We start from the raw sequence: 16514 nt of genomic DNA on the forward strand, positions 1-16514 counted from the left end.
TTGGGGTGTATTTGGGTGTATTTTGGGTATTTTTGGGATGACCCCTGAGTGATTTTTGGGTGAATTTTGGGTATTTTTGGGTTGGCCCCTGAGGGATTTTTGGGGTGAATTTGGGTATTTTTGGGGTGACCCCTGAGGGATTTTTGGGGTGAATTTTGGGGATTTTGGGGTGACCCCTGAGGGATTTTTGGGGTGAATTTTGGGTATTTTTGGGGTGACCCCTGAGGGATTTTTGGGGTGAATTTTGGGTATTTTTGGGTTGGCCCCTGAGGGATTTTTGGGGTGAATTTTGGGGATTTTGGGGTGGCCCCTGAGGGATTTTGGCCCCCCCGACCCCCCCGCAGGTGGGCCTTCACGCTGATCATCATCTCCTCGTACACGGCCAACCTGGCGGCGTTCCTGACCGTGCAGCGCATGGAGGTGCCGGTGGAGTCGGCCGACGACCTCGCCGACCAGACCAACATCGAGTACGGCACCATCCACGCCGGCTCCACCATGACCTTCTTCCAGGTCAGCCCCGCCGCGCCGCGCCGTCCATCCGTCCAACCCAATGTTGTCAACTCAACCCAACTCAACCCAACCCATCCGGCCCAACCCAACCCAACCCATCCAACCCAACCCAACCCAACTCAACCCAACCTATCCCAAGCCAACTCAACCCAACCAATCCAACCCAAGCCAACTCAACCCAACCCAACCCATCCAACCCAAGCCAACTCAACCCAACTCAACCCAACCTATCCAACCCAACCCAACCCAACTCACCCAACCCAACCCATCCCAACCCAACCCAACCCAACTCATCCAGCCCAACCCAACCCATCCAACCCAACCCATCCAACCCAACCCAACCCAACCCAACCCATCCAACCCATCCAACCCATCCAACCCAACCCAACCCATCCAACCCAACCCAACCCAACCCATCCAACCCATCCAACCCAACCAACTCAACCCAACCCATCCAACCCAACCCATCCAGCCCAACGCAACCCAACCCATCCAACCCAACCCATCCAACCCAACCCAACCCAAGCCAACCCAACCCAACCCATCTGGCCCAACCCAACCCAAACCAACCCATCCAACCCATCCAGCCCATCCAACCCAGCCAACGCAACCCAACCCAACCCATCCAACCCAACCCAACTCAACCCAACCCAACTCAACCCATCCCAACCCAACCCAACCCAACCCAACCCAACCCAACTCACCCAACCCGCCCCCAGCCCCCCAGCCCCCGCAGCCCCCCAAGCCCGTCTCCCCCCGCCGCCCCCGGCAGAACTCGCGCTACCAGACCTACCAGCGGATGTGGAACTACATGCACTCCAAGCAGCCCAGCGTCTTCGTCAAGAGCACCGAGGAGGGCATCGCGCGCGTCCTCAACTCCAAGTACGCCTTCCTGCTGGAGTCCACCATGAACGAGTACCACCGGCGCCACAACTGCAACCTGACGCAGATCGGCGGGCTGCTGGACACCAAGGGCTACGGCATCGGCATGCCGCTGGGTACGGCGGGGCGCCGCGCCGGGCGGGGGCGGGCCGGGGCTGCCCCGCGCCCCGAAAAGCCGGTGGGACCCCCCCCGGTGTCGTGTCGCTCGTCCCTCCCCCCGGCAGGGTCGCCGTTCCGCGACGAGATCACGCTGGCCATCCTGCAGCTGCAGGAGAACAACCGGCTGGAGATCCTCAAGAGGAAGTGGTGGGAAGGGGGGCACTGCCCCAAGGAGGAGGATCACCGCGCCAAGGGTGCGCGGCGGGGCGCGGCCACGGTTGGGTTGGGTTGGGTTGGGTTGGATTCGGTTGGATGGGTTGGGTTGGGTTGGATTGGATAGAGTTGGGTTGGGTTGAGTTGGGTTGGATTGAGTTGGGTTGGGTTGGGTTGGGTTGGGTAGGGTTGAGCTGACAACGTTGAGTTGGATTGAGTTGGGTTGAGTTGGGTTGGGTTGGGTTGACTTGGGTTGACCTGGATTGGGTTGGGTTGGGTTGGGTTGAGTTGGGTTGGGTTGGGTTGAGTTGGGTTGGGTTGGGTTGCGTTGCGTTGGGTTGGGTTGGGTTGACTTGGGTTGGGTTGGGCTGACAATGTTGGGTTGGGTTGGGTTGGGTTGGGTTGAGCTGATAGTGTTGAGTTGGATTGAGTTGGGTTGACCTGGGTTGGGTTGGGTTGAGTTGGGTTGGGATGACCTGGGTTGGGTTGGGTTGAGTTGGGTTGGGTTGGGTTGGGTTGAGCTGATAATATTGAGTTGGATTGAGTTGGGTTGACCTGGGTTGGGTTGGGTTGGGTTGAGTTGGGTTGGGTTGGGTTGGGTTGTTTTGACCTGGGTTGGGTCACGTTGCGTTGACCCGGCCCCGCCATGCCGAGCTGAGCCGGGCCATGCCGGCACCGCCAGGGCTGGGCATGGAGAACATCGGCGGCATCTTCGTGGTGCTGGTGTGCGGCCTGGTCGTGGCCATCCTGGTGGCCGTCATGGAGTTCGTGTGGTCCACGCGGCGCTCGGCCGAGACCGAGGAGGTGGGGAGGAAATGGGGGAAATTTGGGGAATTTCCTGGAATTTGGGGGAATTTTTGGGAATTTCGGGGGAGTTTGGGGGAAATCTGGCAGGAACCTGGGGGGAATTTGGGAGAATTTGAGGGAATTTGGGGGGAATCTGGGGCACTTTTGGGGCAAATTTGGGGGAAATTTGAGGGGGAATTTGGGGGAGATTTGGAGGAACTTGGGGGATTGGAGAAAATCTGGGGGAATTTGGGGAATTTGGGGGGAGTTTGGGTGGAATTTGGGCAGAATCGTGGGATTTTGGGCAATTTGGGCAGAATTGTGGGATTTTTGGGCAATTTGGGGAAATTTGGGAGGAATACGGGGGAATTGGGAGGAATCTGGGGAGACTTGGGGGCAATTTGAGGGAGACTTGGGTGGATTTGGGGGAATTTGAGGGGAATTTGGGGGAAATTTGTGGGGGAATCGGGGGGAGATTTTGTGAGGGGAATCGAGGAGGGGTCTCAGAGGGGTTTGGGGGTCACAGAGGGGTTTGGGGATCCCAGATTTTTTGGGTGGGTCCCAGCGAGACGCGGGGGGTCCATTTCGGGTGGAGACCCCCAAAATCCCCCCAAAACCCCCCAAAATCCCCCCAAATCCCCGCGCAGATCTCGCTGTGCGCCGAGATGCTGCGGGAGCTGCGCCGCGCCCTCTCCTGCAGCCGCCGGCCCCGCCCGCGCCGCCGCCGCCGCCCCCACCCCAAATTGGGGGTTCCGGGGGGCGGGGGGGGGGTCCCGGGCGGCGCCCCCCACCCCCAGCACCCCCCCCCGAACCCCCTCCCCCACCGCGGCGGGCGGGAGATGCGCTTCAGCAACGGGAAGCTCTACTCGGGGCTGGGGGCGGGGGGGCCGCCCCAGACGGAGCTGGGGGGTGGTGGGGGAGGGGCGGGGGGGGTGGTCGCCCCTCCCCCCCCCTCCTCGGGCGCCCCTCCCCCGCCCTGCGCGCACGTGCGGGTCTGCCCCGAGTGCCGCCGCATCCAAGCGCTGCGCGCCACCCCCCCCCGCGCCCCCCCGCGGGGGAGGGGGAGGGGGCGGGGGGGGTGGGGGAGGGGCGGCCCAGCCCCCCCCGCCCTCCCCCACCCCCCCAGCGCGGCCGATTGACCCCTCCCCCCGCCCGGCCTTGTACGCCGTGCGTACGGCGGGAAATTTGGGGAGGGGGAAATTTGGGGAGGGGGGGGCGACCCCTCCCCTCCCCCCCCCCCGTGCCCCTCCCCCTATCCGGATTCAAACCCCCCCACCCCAAAAAAAAAAAAAAATTGAGGCCCCCTCCCCCTCCCCCCCCCCAAATTGCACTGTGCCTTCCCGGGGGGGGGAGGGGAGGGGAGGGGAGGGGGAGCCCCTCCCCCACCCCACCCGGCCCCTCCCCCCAAATTCAAGTGGGGACACCCCAGCCCTCCCCCACCCCCAGAGGGGCGCGGATTTGGGGAGGGGGGGTGAGGGGGGAGGGGCGTTCTCTATTAATTAATTGTTGTAATTAATGATTCCGCTTTGGTTTCGGTTGCGGGGGGGGGGCGTTGGGTTGCGGGGGATTTTTTTGGGTTTTTTTCCGGGGATTTTGGGATTTTTTTCTCTCCCCCCCCCCCCCTTCCCCCTTCGTCGGGTTCGGGGCGTGACGTCACCGCGCGCGCGCCCCTCCCCCCCCCTCCCCCCCCGCCCCCAAAAAACAAAAAACAAAAAAATAAAAACCCACCCGGACTTTTACGATGGCGTGCGAGTCTTGAAATGGCCCCAAATCCACCCAAAAATATCCCCCCACACAAAAAATCCCACCCCAAAAATCCCGCCCAAAATTCAAATAAATCCCCCCAAAAATCCCGCAAAATCCCCCAAAAAATCTCCCCAAAAATTCCTTTAAGGATCCCCCCAAATTTCCCCAAATCTCCCCAAAATCCCCCCAAATTTCCCCAAAATCCACCCAAATTTCCCTAAAATTTCCCCAAAATCCCCCCAAAATCCCCTCCCTCCGTCCCCGCCTGGCGGCGCTGCCGCTTCACCGATGGGGGTATGCAAATGAGATGCAAATGAGCGGCGAAATCAAAGGGACCCTCCTCAAGGTCACCCCGCCCCCCCCCGGGGGTTGCCATGGCAACCGGACGTGACGTCACCGGGGAAACCCCCCAAAACCGCGGCGTGACGTCATCGGGCCTTAATTGGGGGGGGGTCCCCAAATTGGGGAGGGGTCCCGGTTGTTAATTTGGGGTTGGAGTGAATTTGGGGAGGGGTCGCGATTCCAGACCCGCCCCGATTTTTCCCGGGATTTTCCCCCGATTTTTCTCTGGATTTTATCCCAATTTTGGGGAAATTCTCCCCAATTTTCCCCGGGGTTTTTCCCCAGTTTTCCCGGGATTTTTCCCCAATTTTTTCCCGGGATTTTTCCCCAATTTCTTCCCGGGATTTCTCCCGAGTTTTCCCAGGATTCTCCCCAATTTTTGGGGAATTCCCCCCGATTTTCCCCAGGAATTTCTCCCCGATTTCCCCCGATTTCTCTCCAGTTTTCCCCAATTTCCCCCCGATTTTTTCTCGGGCTCCTCCCCAGTTTTCCCAGATTTCTCCCCAGTTTCCCGGTTTTCCCCAACTTCCCTGTTTTTCCCCAATTTCCCGTGATTTCCCCCCAATTTTTCTCAGGAATTCCCCCCAGTTTCTCAGAAATTCTCCCCAGATTTTCCCCAATTTTTCTCCAGTTTTTCCCCAATTTCCCCCTCCCCCGCCCCATTTTCCCTCGGATTTCTCTCCAGTTTTCCCCAATTTTTCTCGTTTTTTCCCAATTCCCCGGGATTTCTCCCCAGTATCCCAGGATTCCCCCCCAACCTTTCCCCAATTTTCCCATTTTTTCCCAGATTTCCCCCCATTTCCCCCCGTTTTTCTCGTTTTATCCCAATTCCCCCCGATTTCCCCCCCCAATTCCCCCATTTTTTCCCAATTTTCCCCCAATTCCCCTCCATTTCCCCCGTTTTTCCCCATTTTTTCCCAATTTCCCCCCAATTCCCCCCATTTTCCCAAGGTCACCCCGAGCCCGGGGGGAGGGGGCGCGGTCCCCCAGCACCGCCCGTTGCCATGGCGACGCTGTTCCCATCACCCCCCCGTTCCCATAGCAACGCTGTTCCCACCACCCCCCCGTTACCAAGGACCCCCCGTTGCCATGGCGACGCCGTTCCCACCACCCCCCCGTTACCAAGGACCCCCGTTGCCATGGCGACGCCGTTCCCACCACCCCCCCGTTACCAAGGACCCCCCGTTGCCATGGCGACGCCGTTCCCACCACCCCCCCGTTACCAAGGACCCCCCGTTGCCATGGCGACGCCGTTCCCACCACCCCCCCGTTGCCATGGCGACGCCGTTGCCCCGGAGACGCCGCGAGGATGCTGCGGCGGGGGGGGGGGGCGCTCGTTAGGGATTAATTAGGGGCGGTTAATTAGCGCGCGGTTAATTATTGCGAGACGGGGGGGGGGGTCATTTTGGGGGCGGCACTGCGGTGTTTTTTTGGGGGGGGGTCGCGTCCGCATTGCGGCGGGGGTTGCAATTAGGGAGGGGGGTAATTAGTTAATTAGAAGGGCTAATTCGGGGTGTGGGGGGGGTTTAATTAATGGAGGGGGGTTTAATTAATTGACGGGGGGGGATCCCCTGTATTGTTTTTAATATTTTTAAGGGGGGAGTCGCATTGAGGGGTGGGGTTTTAATTAGGGAGGGAGTTAATTAGTTAAATAAAAGGGTTAAGTCGGGGTTGGGGAAGGTTTAATTAATTAAGAGGGGTTTAAATAATTAAGAAGGGGTCTCCCCTGATTTTTTTTTTAATTTTTGGGGGGGTCGCATTGCGGGGTGGGGGGAGGGGCCGCATTGCGGTGGGGTGGGGGGGGGGCTGCGCCATCAGCGCGGGGGGGGGGTAATTAAGGGGGGGGCGGCAAATCTTTAATTGGGGGGGGGGGTCGCGCGCTGCCGCGGTGGGGGAGGGGTCTCCCCATCCTCCCCCCCCCCAATTTTTCCCCATCTGGAACCCCCCCGAATTTTCCACCCCCCCCCCTCCGGATCCGCAGTAAAAGGGGCGGGGCCAGAGCAGGGAGGGGGAGGGGGGGGCGCCGGCGGCGGCCTCTGATTGGCCGCGCCCCGCCCCCCCCGCCCCCCCCCAGCCCCGAACCCCCCAAACCCAGCCCAGGCCTCGCCCCCCGCCCCAGAAGCGCCGCAGCCGCCGCCGGCTCCGCTCCCGCTCCGGCCCCGCTCCGGCCGCGGGACCCCCCCCCAAAATCCCCTCCGGGACCCCCCAAAAGCAGCGGCGGGACCCCCCCGGGACCCCCGGCCCAAACCCGCCCGCGGCCCGGCCGCCCCTCCCCCGCCGCAGCCATGGGGGTAGGTGGGGATGGGGAGGGGGCGAGGGGGAGGGAGGGGAGGGGAGGGAGGGGATGAGTGTGCAAGGTGTGCGAGGGGCTGGGGGGGTGAGGAGGGGTCCGGGGTGGGCGTGCGAGGGACCAAGATGAGCGTGCGGGGGTCCAGGTGGGCGTGCAAGGGTCCGAGGTGAGCGTGGCAGGGTCTGGGCGGGTGTGTGAGGGTCTGGGTGAGCGTGCAAAGGGTCCGGGTGGGCGTGCAAGGCTCAGGGGTGGGTGTGCAAGGGTCTGAGATGAGCGTGCAAGGGTCAGGGTGGGTGTGCAAGGCTCAGGGATGAGCGTGGAAGGGTCCGGGTGGGCGTGCAAGGCTCAGGGATAAGTGTGGAAGGGTCTGGGTGGGTGTGCAAGGCTCAGGGATGAGCGTGGAAGGCTCAGGGTGGGTGAGCGTGCAAGGCTCAAGGATGAGCATGGAAGGGTCCGGGTGGGCGTGCAAGGCTCGGGAATGGGCATGGACGGCTCAGGGATGGGTGTGCAAGGCTCAGGGTGGGTGTGCAAGGCTCAGGGATGAGCGTGGAAGGCTCAGGGTGGGTGTGCAAGGCTCAAGGATGAGTGTGGAGTGATCTGGGTGGGTGTGCAAGGCTCAGGGATGAGCGTGGAAGGCTCAGGGTGGGTGTGCAAGGCTCAAGGATGAGTGTGGAGTGATCTGGGTGGGTGTGCAAGGCTCAGGGTGAGCGTGCAAGGCTCAGGGTGGGTGAGTGTGCAAGGCGCCGCTGCGGTGCCGCAGGGGCGTGCAAGGGCCGGGCAGGGGCGGGGAAGGTGCTGGAAGGAGCCGGGGGGGCGTGCAAGGGACACGGGGGGCGTGCCAGGCGTGCCAGGCGTGCCAGGTGTGCCAGGTGTGCCAGGTGTGCCAGGGACACCCAAGGGACACCCAAGGGACACCCGGGGCTGCCAGGCCCCCCCGGCCCGGCCGCGAGGCGGCTGCTGCGTCACCCGGGGCTGCACACGCGTGTCCCCTGCGTGTCCCCGAGCGTGTCACGCGTGTCCCCTGCGTGTCACGCGTACCTGAGCGTGTCACGCGTGTCCTCTGCGCGTGTCCCCGAGCGTGTCACGCGTGTCCCTGCGGCCTTGGCCCCGCGCCAGTGATGCCACCAGGCCCCAGATTCCTGATGTCCCCAAACCCCCATGTCCCCAAATCCCTGTCCCTGTCTGCATCCCTGCGCCCGTGTCCCCATCCCGATGTCCCCGAGTCAATCCCGGTGTCCCAATCCCGGTGTCCCAAATCCCGGTGTCCCCGTGTCCTTGTCCCTGTGCCAGTGGCACTGCCAGGCCCCGAGGTCCCTGTCCCCATCCCTGTCCCCATCCCTGTCCTTGTCCCCATCCCCTTTTCCCTGTCCCCATCCCTGTCCCCATATCCCTGTCCTTGTCCCCATCCCCTTTTCCCTGTCCCCATCCCTGTCCCCGTGTCCGTGTCCTTGTCCCCATCCGTGTCCCTGTCCCCATCCTGGTGCCCATCCTGGTGTCCCCGAGTCAATCCCGATGTCCCCAATCCCGGTGTCCCCGTGTCCTTGTCCCTGTGCCAGCGGCACCACCAGGCCCCTGTCCCCATCCCCGTCCCCATCCTCGTGTCCCTGTGTCCCTGTCCTTGTCCCCATCCCCTTATCCGTGTCCCTGTCCCCATCCTGGTGCCGATCCCAATGTCCCCATGTCCCTGTCCCCGAGTCAATCCCAATGTCCCCAATCCCGATGTCCTTGTCCCTGTGCCAGCAGCGCCACCAGGCCCCGAGGTCCCTGTCCCCATCCCTGTCCCCATCCCTGTCCCCATCCCTGTGTCCCCATCCCTGTCCCCATCCCTGTGTTCCCATCCCTGTCCCCATCCCTGTCCTTGTCCCCATCCCCTTTTCCCTGTCCCCATTCCTGTCCCTGTCCCCGTGTCCCTGTCCCCATCCTGGTGCCCATCCTGGTGTCCCCGAGTCAATCCCGATGTCCCCATCCCGATGTCCCCGTGTCCTTGTCCCTGTGCCAGTGGCACTGCCAGGCCCCGAGATCCCTGTCCCCGTGTCCGTGTCCTTGTCCCCATCCCCTTTTCCCTGTCCCCATCCCTGTCCCTGTCCCCGTGTCCGTGTCCTTGTCCCCATCCGTGTCCCTGTCCCCATCCTGGTGCCCATCCTGGTGTCCCCAGATCAATCCCGATGTCCCCAATCCCGATGTCCCCGTGTCCTTGTCCTCGTCCTCCTTTCCCTGTCCCCATCCTCGTGTCCGTGTTCTTGTCCCCATCCCTGTCCCATCCCCGTGTCCCTGTCCCCATCCTGGTGCCCATCCCAATGTCCCCATGTCCCTGTCCCTGAGTCAATCCCGATGTCCCCAATCCCGATGTCCCTGTCCCTGTGCCAGCAGCGCCACCAGGCCCCGAATTCCCTGTCCCCATCCCTGTGTCCCCATCCCTGTCCCCGTGTCCCTGTCCTTGTCCTCATCCTCATTTCCCTGTCCCCATCCCTGTCCCCATGTCCATGTCCTTGTCCCCATCCCCTTTTCCCTGTCCCCATCCCTGTCCCTGTCCCCGTGTCCGTGTCCTTGTCCCCATCCGTGTCCCTGTCCCCATCCTGGTGCCCATCCCAATGTCCCCGTGTCCCTGTCTCCGAGTCAATCCCGATGTCCCCAATCCCGATGTCCCTGTCCCTGTGCCAGCGGCGCCACCAGGCCCCGAGGTCCCTGTCCCCATCCCTGTCCCCATCCCTGTCCCCATCCCTGTCCTTGTCCTCATCCTCATTTCCCTGTCCCCATCCCTGTCCCCGTGTCCCTGTCCCCGAGTCAATCCCGATGTCCCCATCCCGATGTCTCCAATCCCGATGTCCCCGTGTCCTTGTCCCTGTGCCAGTGATGCCACCAGGCCCCGAGGTCCCTGTCCCCATCCTGGTGTCCCCATCCCCGTGTCCCTGTCCCCATCCTGGTGTCAATCCTGATGTCCCCATCCCAAAGTCCCCATGTCCTTGTCCCTGTCCCCGTGTCCTTGTCGCCATCCTCATGTCCCCATGTCCCCATCCCTGTCCTTGTCCCCGTCCCCTTTTCCCTGTCCCCATCCGTGTCCCTGTCCCCATCCTGGTGCCAATCCCAATGTCCCCGAGTCAATCCCAATGTCCCTGAGTCAATCCCGATGTCCCCAATCCCGATGTCCCTGTCCCTGTGCCAGCGGTGCCACCAGGCCCTGAGGTCCCTGTCCCCATCCCTGTGTCCCCATCCCTGTCCCCGTGTCCCTGTCCTTGTCCCCATCCCCGTGTCCCTGTCCCAATCCCTGTCCCCATCCCTGTCCCCGTGTCCCTGTCCTTGTCCCCATCCCCGTGTCCCTGTCCCAATCCCTGTCCCCGTGTCCCTGTCCTTGTCCCTGTCCCCATCCTGGTGCCAATCCCAATGTCCCCGAGTCAATCCCAATGTCCCCGAGTCAATCCCGATGTCCCCAATCCCGATGTCCCCATGTCCCTGTGCCAGCGGTGCCACCAGGCCCCGAGGTCCCTGTCCCCATCCCTGTGTCCCCATCCCTGTCCCCATCCCTGTCCCCGTGTCCGTGTCCTTGTCCCCATCCGTGTCCCTGTCCCCATCCTGGTGCCAAACCTGATGTCCCCATCCCGATGCCAATCCTGATGTCCCCATCCCGATGTCCCCGTGTCCCTGTCCCCATCCCTGTCCCCATCCCTGTCCCCGTGTCCCTGTCCTTGTCCCCATCCCCGTGTCCCTGTCCCCATCCTGGTGCCCATCCCAATGTCCCCAGGTCAATCCCGATGTCCCCATCCCGATATCCCCGTGTCCCTGTCCTTGTCCCTGTCCCCATCCTGGTGCCAATCCCGATGTCCCCAAATCCCGGTGTCCCCCTGTCCCCATGTCCCCACCCTTGTGTCAATCTCGATGTCCCCAAACCCCATCAAAACCAGGGAAAATCCCCCAAAAACAGAGAAAATTCCCCCCAAAAGAGAGAAACCCCATGAAAACCAGGGAAACCCCATAAAAACCAGAGAACACCCATAAAAAACAGGGAAACCCCATAAAAACTAGGGAAACCCCATAAAAAACAGGGAAACCCCATAAAAAACAGAGAAATCCCATAAAAAACAGGGGAAATCCCCCCAAAACAGAGAAACCCCATAAAAACCAAGGAAAATTCTCCCAAAACAGGGAAACCCCATAAAAACCAAGGAAAATTCTCCCAAAACAGGGAAACCCCATAAAAACCAGGGAAAATCCCCCCAAAACAGAGAAACCCCATAAAAAATAGGGAAAATCCCGCAAAACAGAGAAACCCCATAAAAAAATAGGGAAAATCCCTCAAAACAGGGAAACCCCATAAAAAACAGGGAAAATCCCCCCAAAACAGAGAAAATTCCCCCCAAAAGAGAGAAATCCTGTAAAAAACAGAGAAACCCGATAAAAAAACAGAGAAATCCCATAAAAAACAGAGAAACCCCATAAAAAATAGGGAAAATCCCCAAAAACAGAGAAACCCCATAAAAACCAGGGAAACCCCATAAAAACCAGGGAAAATTCTCCCAAAACAGGGAAACCCCATAAAAAATAGGGAAAATCCCCAAAAACAGAGAAACCCCATAAAATACAGGGAAACCCCATAAAAAATAGGGAAAATCCCTCAAAACAGGTGAACCCCATAAAAAACAGGGAAAATCCCTCAAAACAGGGAAACCCCATAAAAAATAGGGAAAATCCCCCCAAAACAGAGAAAATTCCCCCCAAAAGAGAGAAATCCTGTAAAAACCAGAGAAGCTCCATAAAAAACAGAGAAACACCATAAAAACCAGAGAAACCCCATAAAAAAAAGTGAAACCCCATAAAATACAGGGAAACCCCATAAAAACCAGGGAAAATTCTCCCAAAACACGGAAACCCCATAAAAACCAGAGAGAATCCTCAAAGCCAGGGAAAATCTGGAACCCCAAAAACTGTGGAGACCCCAAAAATGGGAATTCCCTACCCCAAAAATGGGAATTTCCCCTCAAAAATGGGAATTCCCCCCCCCAAAAATGGGAATTTCCCCCCAAAAAATGGGAATCACACCAAGAATGGGAATTTCCCCCCAAAAAATGGGAATCACACCAAGAAATGGGAATCACCCCAAAAAATGGGAATTTCCCCGCAAAAAAATGGGAATTCCTCTCCAAAAAAGAGAATTCCTCCCAAAAATAGGAAACCCCCCACCCCCCAAAAAAATTTGGGATCCCCCAAAACCGAGGGGGGGGGAAGGTGTGGAACCCCCCCCAAAAAAAGAGAAAAAATTCCCACCAAAAAACCCCAAAAATCAGGAAAATCGGGACCCCGAATTTCGCGGACCGCCCCCCAATTTTGGGGTCCCCTCCCCCACAGTTCTGGGGTCTCCTCCCCCACAGTTCTGGGGTCTCCTCCCCCCCAGGGCCCCTCCCCCACCCCCGCCCCTCCCCCACCCGGGGATTAACGGGAGCAGATGGCGGGGGAGGGGCGGGACCCCCCCAAATCCCCCAAATCCCCCAAAATCCCCCCAAAATCCCCCCCAGACCCCCCCGAGCCGCGCGGGGGGGGAGGGGCGGGGGGGAGGGGCCGCGAGGGGATTTTGGGGCAGTTTGGGGGAGATTTGGGGGTTTTGGGGGGTCCTGGGGGGATTTTGGGGTGTTTCTGTGACATTTTTGGGGCGGTTTTGGGGTATTTCGATGCCATTTTTTGGGGGGGGGGTTTGGGTTATTTCTCTGCCATTTTGGGCTGTTTTTGGGGTGATTTCTCTTATTTTTTGGGGGTGTTTGGGTTATTTCTCTGCCATTTTGGGCTGTTTTTGGGGTGATTTCTCTTATTTTTGGGGGTGTTTGGGTTATTTCTCTGCCATTTTGGGCTGTTTTTGGGGTGATTTCTCTTATTTTTGGGGGGGTTTGGGTTATTTCTCTGCCATTTTTTGGGGGTGTTTCTCTGCCGATTTTGGGGTGTTATTTTCTGATTTTGGGGGGCTGTTTTGAGATGTTTCTGTGTTATTTTTGGCATATTTCTGTCTTATTTTTGGGTTATTTCTCTGCCATTTTTGGGGTGTTTGGGCTGGTTTCTCTGCCATTTGTGGGAGGTGTTTTTGGGTTATTTCTCTGAAATTTTGGGGATGTTTTTGGTGGGTTTCTCTGCCATTTCTGGGTGATGTTTTGGGTTCTTTTTCTGTCATTTCGGGCTGGTTTCGGGGGGTTCCTCTCTCGTTTTTGGGGTGTTTCTGTGACATTTTTGGGGGAACACTTTGGGTGATTTCTCTGCCATTTTTGGGGTGATGTTTTGGGTTTTTTCTCTGACATTTCGGGCTGGTTTTGGGGGGTTCCCCTCCCGTTTTTTGGGGGGTGTTCTGGGTGATTTCTCTGACATTTCGGGGTGATGTTTTGGGTGATTTCTCTGCCATTTTGGGCTGGTTTCGGGGGGTTCCTCTCCCGATTTTTGGGTGATGTTTTGGGTGATTTCTCTGCCATTTCGGGCTGGTTTTGGGGGGTTCCCCTCCCGATTTTTGGGGGGTGTTTTGGGTTATTTCTCTGCCATTTTGGGGGTGTTTCTGGGGTGATTTCTCTGACATTTCGGGGTGATGTTTTGGGTTTTTTCTCTGCCATTTTGGGCTGGTTTCGGGGGGTTCCCCTCCCATTTTTGGGGTGATGTTTTGGGTGATTTCTCTGCCATTTCGGGCTGGTTTCGGGGGGTTCCTCTCCCGTTTTTTGGGGGGTGTTCTGGGGTGATTTCTCTGCCATTTCGGGCTGGTTTCGGGGGGCTCCCCTCCCATTTTTGGGGTGATGTTTTGGGTGATTTCTCTGACATTTCGGGCTGGTTTTGGGGGGTTCCTCTCCTGTTTTTTGGGTGATGTTTTGGGTGACTTCTCTGACATTTTGGGCTGTTTTTGGGGGGTGTTCTGGGGTGATTTCTCTGACATTTCGGGGTGATGGTTTGGGTTCTCTCTCTGCCCTTTCGGGCTGGTTTCGGGGGGCTCCCCTCCCGTTTTTGGGGCGATATTTTGGGTTCATTCTCTGCCATTTTGGGCTGGTTTCGGGGGGTTCCCCTCCTGGTTTTTGGGGGGTGTTTTGGGTGATTTCTCTGACATTTTCGGGCTGTTTCTGGGGTGATTTCTCTGACATTTTTGGGTGATGTTTTGGGTTCTCTCTCTGCCATTTTGGGCTGGTTTCGGGGGGTTCCTGTCCTGTTTTTTGGGTGATGTTTTGGGTTCTTTCTCTGCCCTTTCGGGCTGGTTTCGGGGGGTTCCTCTCCCGATTTTTGGGGTGATGTTTTGGGTGATTTCTCTGCCATTTTTGGGCTGGTTTTGGTGGGTTCCTCTCCCATTTTTTGGGGGGTGTTTCGGGTTATTTCTCTGACATTTCGGGCTGTTTCTGGGGTGATTTCTCTGACATTTTTGGGTGATGTTTTGGGTTTTTTCTCTGCCATTTCGGGCTGGTTTCGGGGGGTTCCCCTCCCGTTTTTGGGTGATGTTTTGGGTGATTTCTCTGACATTTTTGGGTGATGTTTTGGGTTTTTTCTCTGCCATTTCGGGCTGGTTTCGGGGGGTTCCCCTCCCGTTTTTGGGTGATGTTTTGGGTGATTTCTCTGCCATTTCGGGGTAATGTTTTGGGTGATTTCTCTGCCATTTCGGGCTGGTTTCGGGGGGCTCCCCTCCCATTTTTGGGGTGATGTTTTGGGTGATTTCTCTGCCATTTCGGGCTGGTTTTGGGGGGTTCCTCTCCTGTTTTTTGGGTGATGTTTTGGGTGATTTCTCTGACATTTTGGGCTGTTTTTGGGGGGTGTTCTGGGGTGATTTCTCTGACATTTCGGGGTGATGGTTTGGGTTCTCTCTCTGCCATTCCGGGCTGGTTTTGGGGGGTTCCCCTCATGTTTTTTGGGTGATGTTTTGGGTGATTTCTCTGCCATTCTGGACTGTTTTTGGGGGGTTCCCCTCCCGTTTTTTGGGGGGTGTTCTGGGGTGATTTCTCTGACATTTCGGGGTGATGTTTTGGGTGATTTCTCTGCCCTTTCGGGCTGGTTTCGGGGGGCTCCTCTCCCGTTTTTGGGGCGTTCCGCCCCGTTTCGGGGCCCGCGGGCGCTGCGGGGCCGCCGGGGGTTTTGGGGCGCCCCAGTAACGGCCCCCCCCAGTTCGGCGGCTCCGACAGCTACCGCGTGGCCACCACGCAGGACAAGGGGGGCGACAAGGAGTCCCCCAAAAAGGGCAAGAGCAAGACCCGCGACCTCGATGACCTCAAGAAGGAGGTGGCCATGGTGAGACGCGGGGCGGGGGGATTCGGGGGGTTTGGGGGGAATTCGGGGTGAAATTTGGGGGTTTGGAGGGGAATTTGGGGGGTTTGGGGGGAATTCGGGGGGTTTGGGTGGGGTTGGGGGAGAATTTGGTGGGTTGGGGGGGTTTGGGGTGAAATTTGGGGGTTTGGGGGGGAATTTGGGGGATTTGGGGGGAATTTGGGGGGAATTCGGGGGGTTTGGGGGAGGAATTTGGGGGGGATCGGGGGGTGATTGGGGGGTTTGGGGGGGAATTTGGGGGGTTTGGGGGGAATTTGGGGGGTTTGTGGGGAATTTGGGGGGAATTCGGGGGGTTTGGTGGAGGAATTTGGGGGGTTTGTGGGGGGGATTGGGGGGTTTGGGGGGAATTCGGGGAGTTTGGGGGGATTCGGGGGGTTGGGGTGAAATTTGGGGGTTTTGGGGGGAATTTGGGGGATTTGGGGGGAATTTGGGGGATTTGGGGGGAATTCGGGGGATCTGGGGGGAATTCGGGGGGTTTGGGGGGGAATTTGGGGGGTTTGTGGGGGGGATTGGGCGGTTTGGGGGGCATTCGGGGGTTCGGGGGGGAATTTGGGGGATTTGGGGGAAATCCGGGGGGTTTTGGAGTGAAATCTGGGGGATTTGGGGGGTTTGGGGGGTTTGGGGGGGGAAATTGGGGTGAAATTTGGGGTTTTGGGGGGAAATCCGCGGGGTCTGGGGGGGGATCAGGGGGTTCGGGGGGCTTGGGGGGGGAATTGGGGTGAAATCCGGAGGTTTGGGAGGGGGATTTGGGGTGAAATCTGGGGGTTTTGGGGTGAAATCCGGGGGTTTGGGGGCTTTCAGGGGGGAAATTGGGGGATTTGGGGGCTTTGAGAGGGAAATTTGGGGGCTCTGGGGGGTTTTGGGGAGAAATTGGGGGGTTTGGGGTGAGATTTGGAGGTTTGGGGGGAAATCTGGGGGATTTGGGGAGTTTGAGAGGGAAATTGGGGGTTTGGGGGGGGGAAATCTGGGGGGCTTGGGTGGTTTTGGGGTAAAATCCAAGGGTTTGGGGGGTGTGGGGTTGAAATTTGGGGGGTTTGGGGGGAAATTTGGAATTTTTGGGGGGTTTTGGGGTGGGAATTTGGGGGGTTTTGGGGTGAAATGAGGGGATTTGGGGGCTTTTGGGGGTATTTTGGGGGTTCTGCAGGATTTGGGGGGTCCTTGAGTTAATTAATTCTGGGGAGGGGTCCCGGCGTTAATTTTGGGTGTGTCCCAGAATTAATGAATGAATTAATTAATCAATTAATGAACTGCCCCCCCCCAGACGGAGCACAAGATGTCGATCGAGGAGGTCTGCAGGAAGTACAACACCGACTGCGTCCAGGTGATTTTGGGGCCAGTTCCGGCGTTTTTGGGGTCCCTCGGGGCTCTGGGAATCCCAGGATGTCCC

At 58.7% G+C, this 16514-nt stretch overlaps 2 protein-coding genes across 3 annotated transcripts in view; both read left to right on the top strand.

The window, feature by feature from the left end:
- The window catches only part of LOC110482496 (glutamate receptor ionotropic, kainate 5), a 39625-nt gene extending 35996 nt beyond the window's left edge, over positions 1-3629 (top strand). Inside the window, exons 15-21 of the mRNA XM_077789784.1 lie at positions 345-510; positions 1283-1508; positions 1617-1745; positions 2387-2508; positions 3138-3239; positions 3288-3402; positions 3445-3629. Coding sequence (XP_077645910.1) covers positions 345-510; positions 1283-1508; positions 1617-1745; positions 2387-2508; positions 3138-3239; positions 3288-3402; positions 3445-3629 — 1045 coding nt within the window. The remainder of the gene's footprint in view (positions 1-344; positions 511-1282; positions 1509-1616; positions 1746-2386; positions 2509-3137; positions 3240-3287; positions 3403-3444) is intronic.
- Positions 3630-6748: 3119 nt separating this feature from the next.
- Positions 6749-16514, top strand: part of ATP1A3 (ATPase Na+/K+ transporting subunit alpha 3) — a 54718-nt gene continuing 44952 nt past the window's right edge. The window contains exons 1-3 of one of the 2 annotated variants that reach the window (XM_077789802.1): positions 6749-6869; positions 15008-15091; positions 16389-16448. In XM_077789802.1, the coding sequence (XP_077645928.1) occupies positions 6864-6869; positions 15008-15091; positions 16389-16448 (150 nt within the window). In that variant the 5' untranslated portion in view covers positions 6749-6863. Of the gene's footprint in view, positions 6870-14968; positions 15092-16388; positions 16449-16514 lie in introns of both variants that reach the window. The other variant, XM_077789801.1, reaches the window with a different exon arrangement.

This window comes from Lonchura striata, chromosome 37 (genome assembly GCF_046129695.1).
Source record: "Lonchura striata isolate bLonStr1 chromosome 37, bLonStr1.mat, whole genome shotgun sequence".
Taxonomy (NCBI): domain Eukaryota; kingdom Metazoa; phylum Chordata; class Aves; order Passeriformes; family Estrildidae; genus Lonchura; species Lonchura striata.